Source organism: Tigriopus californicus, chromosome 1, assembly GCF_007210705.1.
Source record: "Tigriopus californicus strain San Diego chromosome 1, Tcal_SD_v2.1, whole genome shotgun sequence".
NCBI classification, from domain to species: Eukaryota; Metazoa; Arthropoda; class Copepoda; order Harpacticoida; family Harpacticidae; genus Tigriopus; species Tigriopus californicus.
Window position 1 is genome coordinate 15,576,232 of NC_081440.1, and position 15,218 is coordinate 15,591,449.

Below are 15,218 nucleotides of genomic sequence, written 5' to 3' on the forward strand. Positions count from 1 at the left end.
ATTGTCAAAATCCAATGCATGCACAGTGGGGTTTGGCTGGGCATGTTGTCTTTGATTTTACTCCATGGAATAACGACAGTTGTTCATGAACGCGTTTACTTGACTAGCCCTATTGATTGAAAACGTGCCCTAATGTCGAAAATTTCAAGAAAAAGTGTTAACTTTTTGTCAGCTCAACGGACACCTTAGCAAAAACAGTTGCATGGCTAGATTTTGCAACAAATAGAAATACCATAGAGGAGCTAAAAAACGGCCTTTTCCCCTTTCTAACCATTCTTTTTGCATAACTATGCCTTTTCTTACATTTTTTTCGTATTTTTCCATACTTTAACGGAGATTATTTCGGCTCAAAAGCAACTTTCTCTGGAGGCGTACTGATGGCACTTAAGAAATAAAAATACATACAGACAAGGTTGATCACTCTTATGTAATGCCAAGTTACAATTTGGTTAATTAACTTCAATGAATGGCCTGCAAGGAAATCTTTTCTCTTGGACAAATTCCGGCGCTTTTTTTCTGCCAGCTATCTGACAGCACTGTTGAACACGCACACTGACTAACGTGAGTAACAAAGTGAGGGAGGGAGTGAGGGAGTGAGTGGTTCACCTCGAGAAGAGAAGCGTTCCGAGAAGTGCCGACCAGCGTCCACGGTTCAGCGTCCCCGGTTCAGCTCCACCCACCGCACCCACCACACACGTACCTCCATTCTATTTAGCCCGTCGCCATCATCCTCCTCGATTGGGCCCGCACGGGATTCCGTCCTATTAGTCTGGGGTGGCTGGGATATCCGTTCGAACACGAACTAGACAGTCGCTGGAAGTGGTCTTGAGCGGGCCCAGCTATGGCCGAGCCCGGTGAAACGGTCCAAATGACGGCCTCTGAGCCCACTCAGACCCCCGGCTCCAGTTCTTCCTCGTCGTCGTCGTCCTCCTCCTCCTCCAGCCCGTCCTCGCCCGCCCCGGATGCCGCCCCCACGCCTACCGTCCCGCCGCCCACCTCGACCGTACCCCCCACCGCTCAGCACGTGGAGGAGGAGCTGGATTTCGAAATGGAAGAAGAGGAAGAGGAGGAAGACCCTCTGGCCGCTACGGAAAAGGTCTCCGAGGCCGGCGACACGGCTGATGACGATTTGGGGGATCCAGGCCCCGACAGGGAGCCCTCGGAGGTCACGGCTGCACACGACCAGACATCCCCCAAAGATGATGGAGCGGAATCGGATGAGAAAATGCCTATCCAGGCTCCGGCTCATTCGGATTTGGAGAGTGGCGAGGAGTTGGAAGAAGGCGAGTTGTCGGATGAGAACGAGGAGGATCGCAAAGAACGACTCAAGCCGCAGCCCGTTTGTCGTTTTTACAATAAAGGCCAATGTACTTGGGGCTCGAGCTGTCGCTTCATGCACCCCGGGGTCCTAGATAAAGGCAACTATTCCATGTTTGCCGCGCCCAAACCAATTTTGCCCGGAGCGGAAGGACTAGATGTGGGCCCAGTGGCACCGGTGGGTCCAGAAAATCCGGCCGACCCCTTGTCACCCGTCAAAGTCCCTGTTTTGCCGCCAGCCCCGGTGCGGGAAACGGCTTGGGAACGGGGTCTGCGGCAGGCTAAAGAGATGAAGCGCCGCTCGCAACAACGCAAAGAAACCGATGCCGAATACGAAGAGAAACGCACCGCCATGAGTTTGACGCAGGCCGAGCTCGATAAAGAGAATGACTACTATGTCAAACAGGCCAGTCCATTGCATGATGAGGATAACTTTAGTGACTACGAAGATCCATACGAACCACCCCCACCACCGGTCCGTCGAATTGCGCCGCCCCCACCCGATGACTTTTATCGCGAAGAGCGATATCCCCCCCGTCGTGTTCCGCCTGCGTTAACGGGCCGCGATCGTTTCTCAGAGTCTTCACCTCCGCCCCCTGTCAGTGTTCCGGGCCGTCGTGTAGCCCCACCCCGCTCACCTCCGCTTGCCTCGCCGCCTCGCCGGGGCGATCAATGGGAGGACCCGTGGATGCGTCGCGACCGAGGCGGTGATCGTGGTCGGGATCGAGCCCCGGGTAGCGTTCGCCGAAGACGTAGTTACTCATCCGACGGATCCTCCCGATCGTCATCTCGATCCTCATCGGGCAGTTCCAGGTCACGATCGCGCAGTCGCGGCCGGGGTCGAAACCGCAGACGTTACCGCTCATCCTCATTTTCGTCGGGTAGTTCGCGTTCATCTAGGAGTCGAAGTCGTTCACGCTCTCGATCGAGATCCTCCACACCCGAGGGAATTCCTCGTCGAATCAAAAAAGAACGATCATCGCCACCCTTGGCCCCGCTCGGGAATAGTAGTGCGCCCACAAAACCCGCGGCAGAAAATGCCGCACCATTACAGAAACGGTTGGTGGCCTTAGCCTCGGCTGATCCTGAGCCTCGATCGATCAAGAAGGAGCCCGAGGATCGAAAGCCCAAATTGGGTGGTCGACCGCGGCGAGGGTCTTCATCATCTCGCTCGCCTTCTCCCTCGGACAAGCGCTCCCGAAATCAAGTCAAACCTGTGGTCCCACCCGTTATCTCTTTAGATGAGCCCCATCGCAAAACTAAGCCAGGCTCCACCGAGGCCAAAACCAAGAGCTCCAATGGTGGTACCAGTGGTAGTGCAACCTCTTCAAAGCAACAAATCAAGCTCACTCTCAAGTCTTCATCCTCGAATCGTCCCGCGCCCAATAAAAACATATTTGAGAAAATGGGGGGTAACCAAGAGGAAGAAGAGGTAATGCCGCTGGCCGACAATCCAAGGAAACGAAAAGCCGAACCAACAACGGATGAAAAGCCAGTCAAAGTTAAAACTGAAAAGAAGAAGAAAGATAAAAAGACCGCCGCCGATCGACGGGAGGAGCTTCTGAAACAGTTAAAAGCTGTTGAGAATGCCATTGCCAAGAAGAGGACGAAGATGGACCCGTAATATCCACATAAACATTGATTTATGAGCAAAATCGTCTTCGAAATAACTGCCCCGTATTATGCGATCAAAGGTCTCCTTTGAATCCGTGTTTATCAGAGAATATCAAATGAAAATTGTCCATTCCTCGCTTACATTTTCTCGATCAAATCTTAATTGTTGTGATGACCACCTTCAGATCCTTTTGGGGAAAGTCAGCTCGATAAAGATTAGCAAATACGGTACAAAGACACTATATAAAAGAAAGGTAACCCGTTAGATTCTGGAGCATACTATTCTATGCTGTCTCCCGGAAAAATGATTGATTGGTCATTGCCTTCCGTGTAGGTTACTACGAGTCCCCGTCCGACCCGCTCAAAAGTGTCGCAATTCGCCAACGTTCCGGACTCCTAATTCCATGAATGCTGAAACCAATGAGCATACCCACCTTTAAATAGGGTATTATGTACACCAACCTTCGCAATGGCCACCGCCCAGAGGACCTTCTTGCGCAACCACAGCTCGCCCATTCTTACCAGTTTCGCCTCCTTATTTCAGCTTAATAATCCATAACTTTTTAAATATCTCCTAAATTTGATGATAGCCATCAATTTGACTCAATTATCCGAAACTAAAGTCTTCTCTTGCCTCTGCATAGTCGACGGAGAATAAAAAAATCTAGATAAGAAACCGCTGTTTCTTACATGGGGTTCTGATGTGAAGGTTTTTTAAGGACATGGATTGTCACTCAATAATAGACCATAGAAATAAACTCCTCGAGAGAGCGCGTCACTTGGGCTTACTAACATTCCTGCTTACAAGTGTAAACTCTAGAATGCCTTCTCAAAATATGGGGGAAGCCTACAAAACGCAAGCGTTGATTCCAGCCCTGCATGAAGTTCTTTGGCTCAATTCTCTTTTTCTAGTTGGGGTGCTAGGTATCGTAGGCAGGGTGGGCAATTTGAGAATTAGCGTGACTTTTGGACACCAAGTGTCCAAAAGTGTCCAAAAGTGTCCAAAAGTGGACAAAAGGTCCAAAAAGTGTCCAAAAGTGGACAAAAGGGTCCAAAAGTGGACAAAAGTGGACAAAAGTGAACAAAAGTGGGCAGAATGTGTCCAAAATTAAGTACAATTGTGCAAAAGGGGATTGACAAGCAAACACTTTTAAACCCTAAATCATGTTATTTCTTTACCAAATCTAGATGTGAACCAGCAAATAGAATCAGTAATCAATAAAATCTAAGCTTTCTTCAAACACATAATTATGAAGTAACAACTAGCCTTTTCACTAACGTTTTAATTTCCAAGATATACACTTAATGAAATTCGTTATCTTGATACAATACAGCTTTATAAAGTCAAAATAAATATCTTTAATATATTTTGAATGTTAATAAGTCAAAGCCACACTATAATCAGGGCATTTGGTGGCTGGGTAATTTTAACAAAGATTAAAAAAAAAATTAAAAAAAGCTTAGAGACTGAATATCAAATATCCAATAATACTTCTCATATTTGTAATATACATAACATATTTATAAGGAGTGCATGAATTACACTTTTATAATACATCTAAAAACTAAGATATATGTTTCTTTAAGAAACATTGGGAATCTCATTTCCTGACATCAATCGCATCTTTAAAAGTTAAAAATATGCCTAACAATGTCTCAATTAACTTACTTATGGAAGAAAAACCATAAGTATAGGAAATAAGTCATTATTAGATTTTAGCAATTCGTAAGAAATTCAATTTTTAATATTAGTACTTTTTAAGAAGAAATCCCAAATGACTGATGATTTTAAGTAAAACATTTTTGCAAAAAGTTAATAATGTTGAATAAATGAAGCCAGATAACCAGAATATAATGTTTAGCTATTTCAGTTTTTGAATCCTTTGCAACAGCTGCATTCTACTAGAGGGAGACTTTGTTCCCTGCTTGCTTTCTAATCTAACGTAAGAAAAAAAGAGTTAAGAACCTGTCTTTCAAATACCTTTTTTGGGTATGTTAGAGGTATATGGCAAAGGTTTTAAAGACTTATCTTGCTCTTGGAACCATCAATGAGCAATTTTTGAAGTAGAGGATAGGTTTCATACAGAATATCCTTTATATTTGTAGTTTTAAAGGTTCGTATTTTTGGACACTTTTGGACACTTTTGTCCACTTTTGTCCACCCTTATTTTTGGACACTTTTGGACACTTTTGGACACTTTTGGACAGGGGTGGACAAAAGTGTCCAAAAATGAAATGCCCACCCTGATCGTAGGGGTGAACCTCGCCCGGCCAGCGAAGCCAGCCATCACATCGTCCTTATATTGTTCCGATTGGCAATGTCATAGTCCGTATCAGATTGGTTCTCCGTCGGTGGGTGCGGTTAGCGTCTAAAGGTTTCCTTGAGAAATGTCGGGGAGGAGAATCGAACCGGGGACCTTTCTCATGCAAGGAAACTGCGCTAACCATTACACCACGTCTTAGCAATTATGGTTTAAGGGATATTAATATGAAGGCATATCTACAAAGAATTCGCTCCTTTCGTAGCTTAGGACGAAGTTAATGCCCTCACAAATCAAATCTGGATGAACACCAGCTAGTCCTTCATTCAAAACAATAACGAATCTTTCGCCATAAAGACTTCCCTTGATGTAAGAAAAAATTAAACCGGTAAGATAATAGTAAAACGGTACTTATTGTCAGGTCGTCATTCCCTAAACATTTACATATTTACCCATCGCACCCCACCCTTCATTGCGTTTACAAAACTTAATGTAAGGGCGGCTATACACCACGATGGAAAACCAGGATTGAATCCGGTTTGAGGATTGAAGTGGAACTAGTGCTGGGGCGAGTCCAGCAGAGGATCCCAATCTTTCATTGTACTCAAGTCGAACAAAAAGACTCATACTGGGAAATTTAAAACAAAGAATGAGATTTTTTTTTCACAAATCCGGATTTGAGTCTTTTAGAAAGGACTCGGACTCGAGTCTGGACTCGCCCCAGCACTAGTCCGACTTCCATCCTCAAACCGGATTCAATCCTGGTTTTCCATCGTAGCGTAAAGCCACCCTAAGTTTTTAAACATCCATGAGTCTCCCTCCGATTTTCATGTTTCCATCCACCAATCGTGCACAGCAGTACAGGGATGCCCTCATTGTAATTTTGCGCGTTCATATCTCCTCCTTACGAGTTCCAACGAATCCCTTGGTTGAATTTGCGGAGTGAAGGAGAGTTCTCCTTCTCACTTGGCTCAGAAATGGTTCTGCTAGTTCTGATAGAACTTTCTCCCAGGAAAGACACGCTATACGGTCAATGACGTCCGTTCGGCTCTTGGTCGCTTGCTTTACTCGTCTCGCGTACTGTACGTACAGTACTAGCCAACAACCAACGCTTCACCTACTAAGTAAACCGACAGCCCGAGTGGGCCTGGAATACATTAACCAGGTCGATTGTTCATATAGTATAAACCGAAATTAAGTTCCTAGAACTCTCCACCAACCAACCAACCAACCAACCAACCCCAATGGCTCCCTCCTTGCCTCCAAGTCTTGATGTCTCAACCAGTCGTCATTGTTCATGACTTTGGATGGATGGCATCAGGTGAATCCATGGAATTGCCACTTTCGTATGTTGGTTGACGGCTGCGTCAGTCTCTCTACTGGATGTGGGTAAAGAGTGATCATCATTTTTGACGGGTAGATGTTGTCCGTGGCCAAAGGGGATAGATAAAGGGCTCTCTTTATAATACAGCAAACGCTAGGCTAATTCTTGGAAGTCTCAGAGATCATGAAACTTGCACACCAACCCAAATGCCAAATTCTTCAGGACCAGCGAATAAATATCGTGGGTTGTGGGTTAAGATTAAGGTTAAGCCTAAAGATGGTTGTAGTGAATTGAGAATCCAAAAGTTAATGATCATTGTGTGAACAACCACACTTCCCAAACTGAGGAACTTATGGCCAACAAAAAATGGCGTCCCTTTGTTCTTTAACATCAACCAATACAACCACCCATTAGTCCTACACTAATAGTCGGCTTTAATTATGTCGTACCCTAAAAGTTGCTTGTTTCTTTCCTGGGTGTTACAAAGTTGAATCAACTTCGTTCTGATTCGTTTTTAAAATGAATCGGCCCATTCTTTGAGCTTGGATATATGCTGTTTTCTGCTGAGTACAGACGGTGAAAAGTGAAAATCGTGAGAAATCAGCATTGGTGTCAGGTTTTGCGATTGGTCATTTTCATTCAACAGCCATCATTCGGCTACCAATGGATTGATCTAAGAGATCAACAATTCAGAAAGGTTCACCTTTGGGCCGTTTTTCATTCATCCGGGTTCATGGCCAAAGGTGCCTATGTGTTTTCCAGATTATTGCTGGTTGGAAGGCTGCAGTACAGCCATTTCATTCAGAGTACAGAACGTACAGACACTACAGACCCACTCTTTTCTCGATTGGAGAGAACTAGAGAACCAACCAACGACCTACTCGAAGCCAGAAGTCGAATAATGTGTGCCGCCAACGAATTGGGTTAATGATTTGACAATCGAGAACACATGTCAGCCTCAGCTCCGAGTTGACTCTGGAATGAATGGTATCGAGAATGTCAGTCAGTACAAGTCCCCAAAGCCTTGAGGTCTGATAAACAATCTACTATTATCCTGTCCTCTATGGTGGTGACGATTGTGAAGCACCGGGCCCACAGAGAGAGATTGCAGGGTTGAAATGTCAAGAACCAGGAAAATCAAATCGGGACCCGGAGGCGTGGAATTGATACTTGATAATTCTAGGGGAAGCATGTGGGACATTATGACAATTATCGATCCCCTACAAGTATTGATGTTTCAATCTTTATCTTACCGCTGAGGTGGCCGTATCACATATCCTATGAAGACTTTCAATCCCATTCAAGGACTATTTTATGGCATTTTGTGGACTAGAATCAAGTCAAATTGAATGAAGTGTCCTTGCGTAATGAATAACCCACTCAGTTATCATTAGCATCTAACCTCACTTACTGGGCAAAACCTTGATATATGTTGAAAATATACGCCCATAAACGTAAGAAATAATTGTAAGCAGTAATTTGGGGCATGAGGTTGAACATGACTTATCAAACTCTAGTTGTGCTCTCAAGGTATACATTTGATACGTGCCCTTCAATGACCAAATGGAGAAAGTTTGACAAAACACAAAATTGGCCTAAATGATGCAGCTTTTGGAGAAATATCTCTGTGTTTCCCTCGGCAACACCCTTGCCGATGAGAAAGTTGATCCCTCTGATAACGACACAAATGGCTGGCTTACAGTATAAACCGTCTACATTCAACCAAAGAAATTGGTCGCCGCCGTCAGTCATTGAAGGTGGCAAGAAATGAACGAACGTCCTTGGCCCACTTCGCCACTGCTTGTCTGTTTCTTCTTTTCAACGCTCGATCCCCTGGAGGAAGTGGGCCAAAGAACTCAACGAACAAGCCAAGAGTGCCAACAACTACGTGGTCTTCGGGTTCGTTTTCATCGTCCGCTCCATCCAGCCACAGTACTCACAGCTAGTCGCAACAGAGCAGCATGCATGAAGATCGAGATGAGTTCCCTCCTTTTCTTCTCCTCTTCCTCCTCCTCCTCCTCCTCCTCCTCCTCTTCCTTCTCCTCCTGTTTCCTTTTACTTCTTCCAAAAAGCGAAACCATCGCTCTCTCGAGACCATCAGCTGGGCAACAAGATCTCTTCCAAACTTCACTAGCCCACCAACTATTTTGGAGTCTAAAATGATCTCAAATAAAACTTGTTCAAAACGTTTCCTTGAATGTCCTGGAGTGGGTTGAAAGCGTTAGTGGACGAATGAAGGAGAGAAAGTTTCGAATGCACGTGGGTTCATGATATGTATTGTTATTTTTTTAAGCAGTTGGATCATTGGGCATCAGTAAATGGCACGTGGTAGACAGGACCTTTCGTTTGAAAAGAGGCCACGCAACTCACGGTCAAAATAAAGACATTGTTTTTCATCGAATTTGAATACATGTCTAGTGAGGAGAGGACTGTGAAAGTTAATTTGTACAAAATCTAGGTGTTTGTGGAAAAACAACATCATGATCAATAACCACAAGCCGTGGCTATTATCTTAGTGATGCTGGTGTCGTCCGATTAATCGAATGGTTGCTTTCAATTCATGGAATTTGGTTCATGTTGGAAAGTTGTCTTGGCATGGTGGCTCTTGTCTGCGTCTCATTTTTCCTCCTCTCTCTCTCCACAATTTGGCTTGAGATGGGTTTGTTCGTAGGTGGCCCTGAGCCAAAAGATAGCATAACTGATTTCGGTGTATATTCTGTTTTTCTATCAAGAAATCAAGAAATAAACTGGTTCGTCCCCGGCGGGTTCATCATGATCACGGGTCCGTCAACCCATGGGATTTCTCTGCAGGTCAATGAACGAAGGATGAACGTTTGAGAAAGTTCCTTTTTCACAGTCTGATATGGACTAGTATTAGAAAATGGCAAAAAAACATGTGGTTGAGTGAGATTTCTCCATCGCCTTCTCTGCCAGAGCTAGAGGTGAGTGGTTGCAGTGGTGGGAGAAGTACACAGGTAAAGTGGAAGGTGGATGGTTGATTAACGTCAGGATTGAAGATCGATTCGCCGTCGGCCCTCTTTCAGGCCTTTTTCTTGCGCTCAGCATTCAAGGCTGAGATGGCACTGACGGATCCAAACAAGACCTTAGCGGTCACTTGAATGGGCGGAACACTGAAACTCTGGCCTGACACTCCGCCCACACCTGAGCAATTGTTGTTGTTAGCGTTGGTGCTGCCATAGGTGTTGAACACAGGACCTTTGGCGCCTGAAGAGGGATACGAACCCGACGCACATGACTGATGATGACACTGGGAGCAAAAATCTGAAGAGCCCGGCCAGCCACCCTTGGAACAGTTGTTGTTATTGTTATTATTATTGTTGCTGTTGTTATTATTGTTGTTGTTATTGTTCCCCGACATGTTGAGAAATTTGATTTCGGGAGGATCACGGAGCCACTGTTGGATGGAAAATATGCCACATGGGAGATGTGGCTAATAAGAGCTCCGTCTCGTCCCTCGCTTCGTCTAATACTCCGGACCCGAAGATTTCCATTCCTCCAACCAAATCCTTGTCGTAACACTCTCCTTTAACGTGACGCCCTCGCCTCCGTTCGTTCTCGATCAAGAATCACAACGACGTCCTCCATGGCGATGAGAGAGCGAAATAACAACACACCCAGCACACATGCAAGCACACATTCACTCGCTCACTCCAAACCACGTTTCTATGCTCTTCCTTCGTTACTTCATGATCGGCACACACTCACACCACACACTTGCTCACTCAGAGATCTGGCTACCTCGAGGCCGAGCAACGTACCATGCACACTCACGACAACAAAAATGATCAGCTCCTTCAAGGAACTCAAAGAGGACACTTCTCCCTCTCCGACAGCATTGCTCCCTACGAAAGGGAAGAGAAGGCAATCCTGGCTTGAAGAGAACGTTCCTCTTCCCCCCTGTCCACTCAAATGTAGGTCTAATTTTTCCAAAGCTGTCGACTCGCCGTTCAAATGCATTCCTGGCCAACTAACTGGGGCAACATGCAATCGGGTACTAGAACGAAAAAGGTGTACAGAAACCATTTTGAAACTCCTAGTTGGCCCCAAGTTAGCCGGATGGGAAATGATGAAGTGCGAACATATCCTTGCCAAAAAAGATTGGCCAGCATGTAGGGCACTACTAATGTACGACAAGTCTTGAGCCTGGGAACCATCATTCTTCTTCCGCTCGAAAGTATGAGCATGTACCCACGTCAAGGGAAACGCCGTGTTGCACACACAGGCCCGTCGCGTTCGTTCTGGCAACACCTTCCTCCGCCCACTTAGTAATGCCCTTTCAACAACGTGGTTCTGGTTTGGCTACATTCATCGTCGAGCCTACTGAAAAATGATTTCCTGAAGCAGCTAGAAGAAAATCCAAATGCCAGGATTAACAAAGGACTCCTTCAACAACCCCCCTCAAATCACTTCCTGCTCAAGCAACGTTGCACCTGTGCCTGGCCTGATTTTCTTCTCAACTGGCTGGGCCGTCTTTCTGAAGTTCTTTGTTCTTTTTGGGAAAATGCATAGAGCAAACCCCTCAACGACGCAGGCATCCCCAGGACTATTCTCGCCTTCGTCATGATGATGATGATGATGATGATGAAGATCATCATCATCCTGGCTCCTTAAAAGTGGTGCTTGGTGCCTCTCCCTATTCCTTTCACTCTAGCTCACTTTTATTCTTCTCTCCTCGTTCCTCCCTGAAGGGGATGGATGATGTGCCGTTTTTGCCTCAAGACAGGCTTATAAAAAACTTGAAGCAAGTGACCAAACTCTCCAGGATGAGGTATACTGTCCGTACTTCCACATCCTCGTCCGTCCTTCTCAAAGCAAAACTCGATCATCGTTAGGGTGGTGGCGTCGGCTGATGGTGGATGGCGGCGGTGTCGATGGTTCCTTTGGTGGATAGATGTGAGTAAGTTGCTGGTAGCCTTTGGTACGTTGCCAGACAGAACTAGAAGCAACGAGAGAAAATAGTAGGTTAAACGAAGACGGAAATTCGACGCTGTTGTTGCCACTTGAATCGGCAGGGCAATGAGTCCTACCATCCTACCACTACGAAGCACCTGTGTGATACAAACCTATACATATAGCCCTGGAGTAGAGAAACCAGACAATTGTACGTCGCTAGCATACTTGCTCATCTACCATATGTGAGTGTGCCAGGAGCATGAAAAAACAGGGTCAGAGGACTGCTTTCTGTGTCGTCAAGCAGCTTTACACCGTATGGCTTCTTTTTTGGAGTCTAATTTTAGTCCTAGACCCTTGATTGATATTAGCATCGAAAAACTACTGATGGGGATAAAATCAGTTTTCACGGGAGGTTCAATGGCCTATGACGTGACTGGTGGAATGTCCGAAACCCATTAGCTAGCCTCAAAATGTAACCTTGATTTTTCTTCCGTCAAACCAGGGTTGCTTTTTGCTTAAATTTAACTTTTTGGTCTACCATGGAATAAGCGGGTGCTTTCATTCCCACGTTTTCTGGCAACCTTGAATTTGAAATTTGGGTTGATCCCATTACCATAGAAGAAACAACAACAGAAGAGTAAGAATCGAGGTTGCTGTGTTTTTTTACTGCAGCCTGGTAACCAGTGGACAGTGCTACTCTAGCTGATGGAAAGCAGCGCCTCTACAATCAGAAACTAAACCCCAGCAGCTGGTCAGCTGACATTCATTTGCTCTGAAAACGAGTCTGCCTGGCTAGCTCTCATCACACTGTCTAGGAGTTTCTTCCTCAATGCCATCACTACAAGAAACCCTTCAACATAAAGGGATGAGTTTGAAAATCTCTCTAGTCTTGTCAGTCAAATAAGGAGAAAACACTATCCCCATGCGGCATGTTTAACTTGACAATGTTTTGCATTGTATTTTGGGTGATAGGGTCAGAGGGGTGAACCTCACCTGACCAACAAAGCTAGCCATCACATCATCCAATTTATTTCTGATAGGCAGTGTCATGTCCGGTATCAGAGTGGTTTTCCGTCTGTGGGTGTGGCTTAGCGTCTAAAAGTTTTCTTAAGAAAGGTAAGGGAGGAGATTGGACCAGAGTACCTCTCTCATGTTAGGAAACTACAGTAACCACTACCCCACATCTCCTGCCATTGATACTCAAAAAAGTTGAGTCATTAATAACCCGATATCAAGAGGCTTTAGAGCAAAGGTGAATTTTTTAATAGGTGTTAAATCCAATTTTCCATATTTATCACTCAATGTGGTCTCCCCCGGCCGCAATTGTTTTCTCCAATCCTGGGGTGAAAGATTTGAACACGTTACGGATGTAGTCCAGGGACATTTTGATCCAGGCACCTTTGATGCTGGCCTCCAATGCTTTTGTTGATGAATGGGGTTTGTTGCAGGCAACTCCCTTGATTTGAGCCTAGATGTTGAAGTTCAATGGGTTCAGATCGGAGGAGCTGTGATGCCACATGTCCTTTGTCTGCAATTTGTTCATATTGGTAAGGAGCAAGTCTTGGATCTTCCGGCTGGTATGGCGAGGAGCCCCGTTTTGTTGCCATGTATAGGGCCCTCCTGCCCCTCCATCATACTAAGGGCAAGAGTTGAATTGAAGCTGTCCTTGTTGAAGGACAATTGGTGCCTCTTGGGATTCTAACACATTCCTCAGTTGATATGATAGGGTTGTGGTAGCTAAAGATGCTTAATTTAGAGAGATCGGCAAAAGTCAGCTGATTCTTCTTTTCCCTGATTAGGCGATTATTCTCTCGGGTCCCTTATTCTTATTGGTTGAGGGCTTTTGAGGGCTGCCGTATCCTAAACAAAAAAACACCATTAGTTATTGAGTTGGAAAGATTCAAACCATTTGTATGGCAAGCGCTCATTAACCCGGGGAGCTCTTAGCTCGACATTTTTGTCACTATGCTTCTCATGCAAATCAGCTATTTAGCTTGAAGGACCTCAGTTAGGGTTCTCAACTCGACCAAAAAAACTAGGTACTGCCGAGCAATCAAAGATCACGAACGAGTCTTGAAGCAACCCTTTGTTAGAGTCCTAGAAAGGCAGGGTCACGTTTTGACACTTGGTTAAGCATTTTTGATTTTTACTTTAGTACCCTCTTTTGCTAAAGATGTGGGCCCTAGCTAAGGTCCCTCAAGCTAAAAAGCTGCCTTTCCGGTTCAGTACACAGGTGTTGAAGGGTTAATGCAAAAGACATGAAATTCTTTATAATTTTTCAAAATGGTCGGACGACTCATAAAAACATCAGGAAGAAAGTGTTTTGTAGAATTGGGAACCCTGCTCACGTACTTCTGCGTGATTTTTCGAGATTCAAAGAGTCAAGTTTCAAAATCAAAACAGATCTCACCAAGCCAGGCAACTAAAAGGGAGAATTGGTCCGTGACGCCAGAGGTTGCCGGCATCTAGCTTGGTTGCACGAGTTGATATTTATAGCACTAGTAAGAGGGTGTTTTTTAGTTTACAAAGTGACCTTGCAATGAAATGCTTCCAATCTTTAACAATACTACTTTATGAACTTAGTTAGACTAATTGCGTCAAACAGACTTTCAATAGAAAAATTATTTGATGAAATATCTGACAAATATGTCTCGTGACCCCACGAAAACAGAGGAAAATGGTCCCAACAAACCTAGAATTAATCGATGTCTTCACAGCTTTTTCAGAAAAGAATTCGATGGAACCAGGATTGGACATAAAACAAGGGCTTAGAATTGAGCAGCGCAGGGATATGCTTGCTTTCGTGACATGTCGAGGAGCACGGTATTTGAAAATGATAAATTTATTTCAATTTTCAGTTTGAAAACACTTCATAAGTTAAATGTTAAAAGCGAAAAGTTCATTTTAATACCAGAGCAACATGAATTAAATCAGAATATTGCATGTTTCGGAAAATTGTCATCTTGAATGGAATGAGCGTGATTTATTATGCAAATTTATTGTCAACAAAGACCATATTTATATACAAAATTTGGCCGGCCCTAATGATAATCCTCAGTTACGTGCCAAGGTCATTCCATTGATGAGATAAGAACCATCCGTATGAAGCAATTGAAGAAATCGAAAGAAGATGATTACCGCTTTATCAAAACCAATTTGCAGTGGCGTACTTTACAATATCATTGATTGGCAACACACTTCGTTTCATGAACCTCTAGTTACCCAAGATCTCCAAAGTAAGGAATTTGATTCAATCAAAGATGCACTTGGCTCATCCATTCAGAATACCCCTACCACAATGAAGCCTTTGAAAGGCATTTGAGAGACATGACCAAGACGTCACAGCGAGGCACAGGGAGAGCTAAACGAAATGAGGCCACGAGGAAGAAGATGGCTTCAAAATTAGAACCCTTTAAGAAGAAATCACACTTTTTAACAAACCTTGTTTGGGTAAAATGTTGCAAAGAGACTATTATCCGGTATATTTGCGTTTTTTTGTGCCCATTTTGTCACGTATTCATATTGTTCTGTGAAGTTGATTACACTTTACGTGGAGGACAAAAAGTCGTTCCATTTGGTTGATGATCCCCGTTGACTGAATGCAAAAACGTAAGCCCTGTTGAGGGGTTTCTTCGACAAGGTGGCAATGCAACTACGCAAATTTAGTGGTATTTAAGTTAGAATGATGCGATAAAAAAATATAAAAAACTCCTGTCTAAAATATATATGACTGGTACATACAGGGTTGTGTCTTTCAGCTGAAAAATTTGGCGCTATTTTACGTGTTT

General features: G+C 44.4%; 2 protein-coding genes across 2 annotated transcripts; one reads left to right on the top strand and one right to left on the bottom strand.

Annotated features, from left to right (window-relative positions):
• Positions 1–550: 550 nt before the first annotated feature.
• On the top strand, positions 551–3,072 carry LOC131880836 (zinc finger CCCH domain-containing protein 18-like). Its single transcript, XM_059227552.1, has one exon. The coding sequence runs from the start codon at positions 842–844 to the stop codon at positions 2,939–2,941; it is 2,100 nt and encodes a 699-aa protein (XP_059083535.1). The 5' UTR covers positions 551–841; the 3' UTR covers positions 2,942–3,072.
• Positions 3,073–8,609: 5,537 nt separating this feature from the next.
• On the bottom strand, positions 8,610–9,886 carry LOC131878817 (putative uncharacterized protein DDB_G0293878; the record flags this gene model as incomplete). Its single annotated transcript, XM_059224952.1, is given in 1 exon segment — positions 8,610–9,886. A coding segment is annotated over 1 exon segment (330 nt), but the record flags the coding sequence as incomplete, so codon positions are not given.
• Positions 9,887–15,218: the final 5,332 nt, after the last annotated feature.

Excerpts from the sequence above, each read along its gene's own strand:
- LOC131880836 (XM_059227552.1), top strand. The coding sequence starts at position 842 with ATGGCCGAGCCCGGTGAAACGGTCCAAATGACGGCCTCTGAGCCCACT.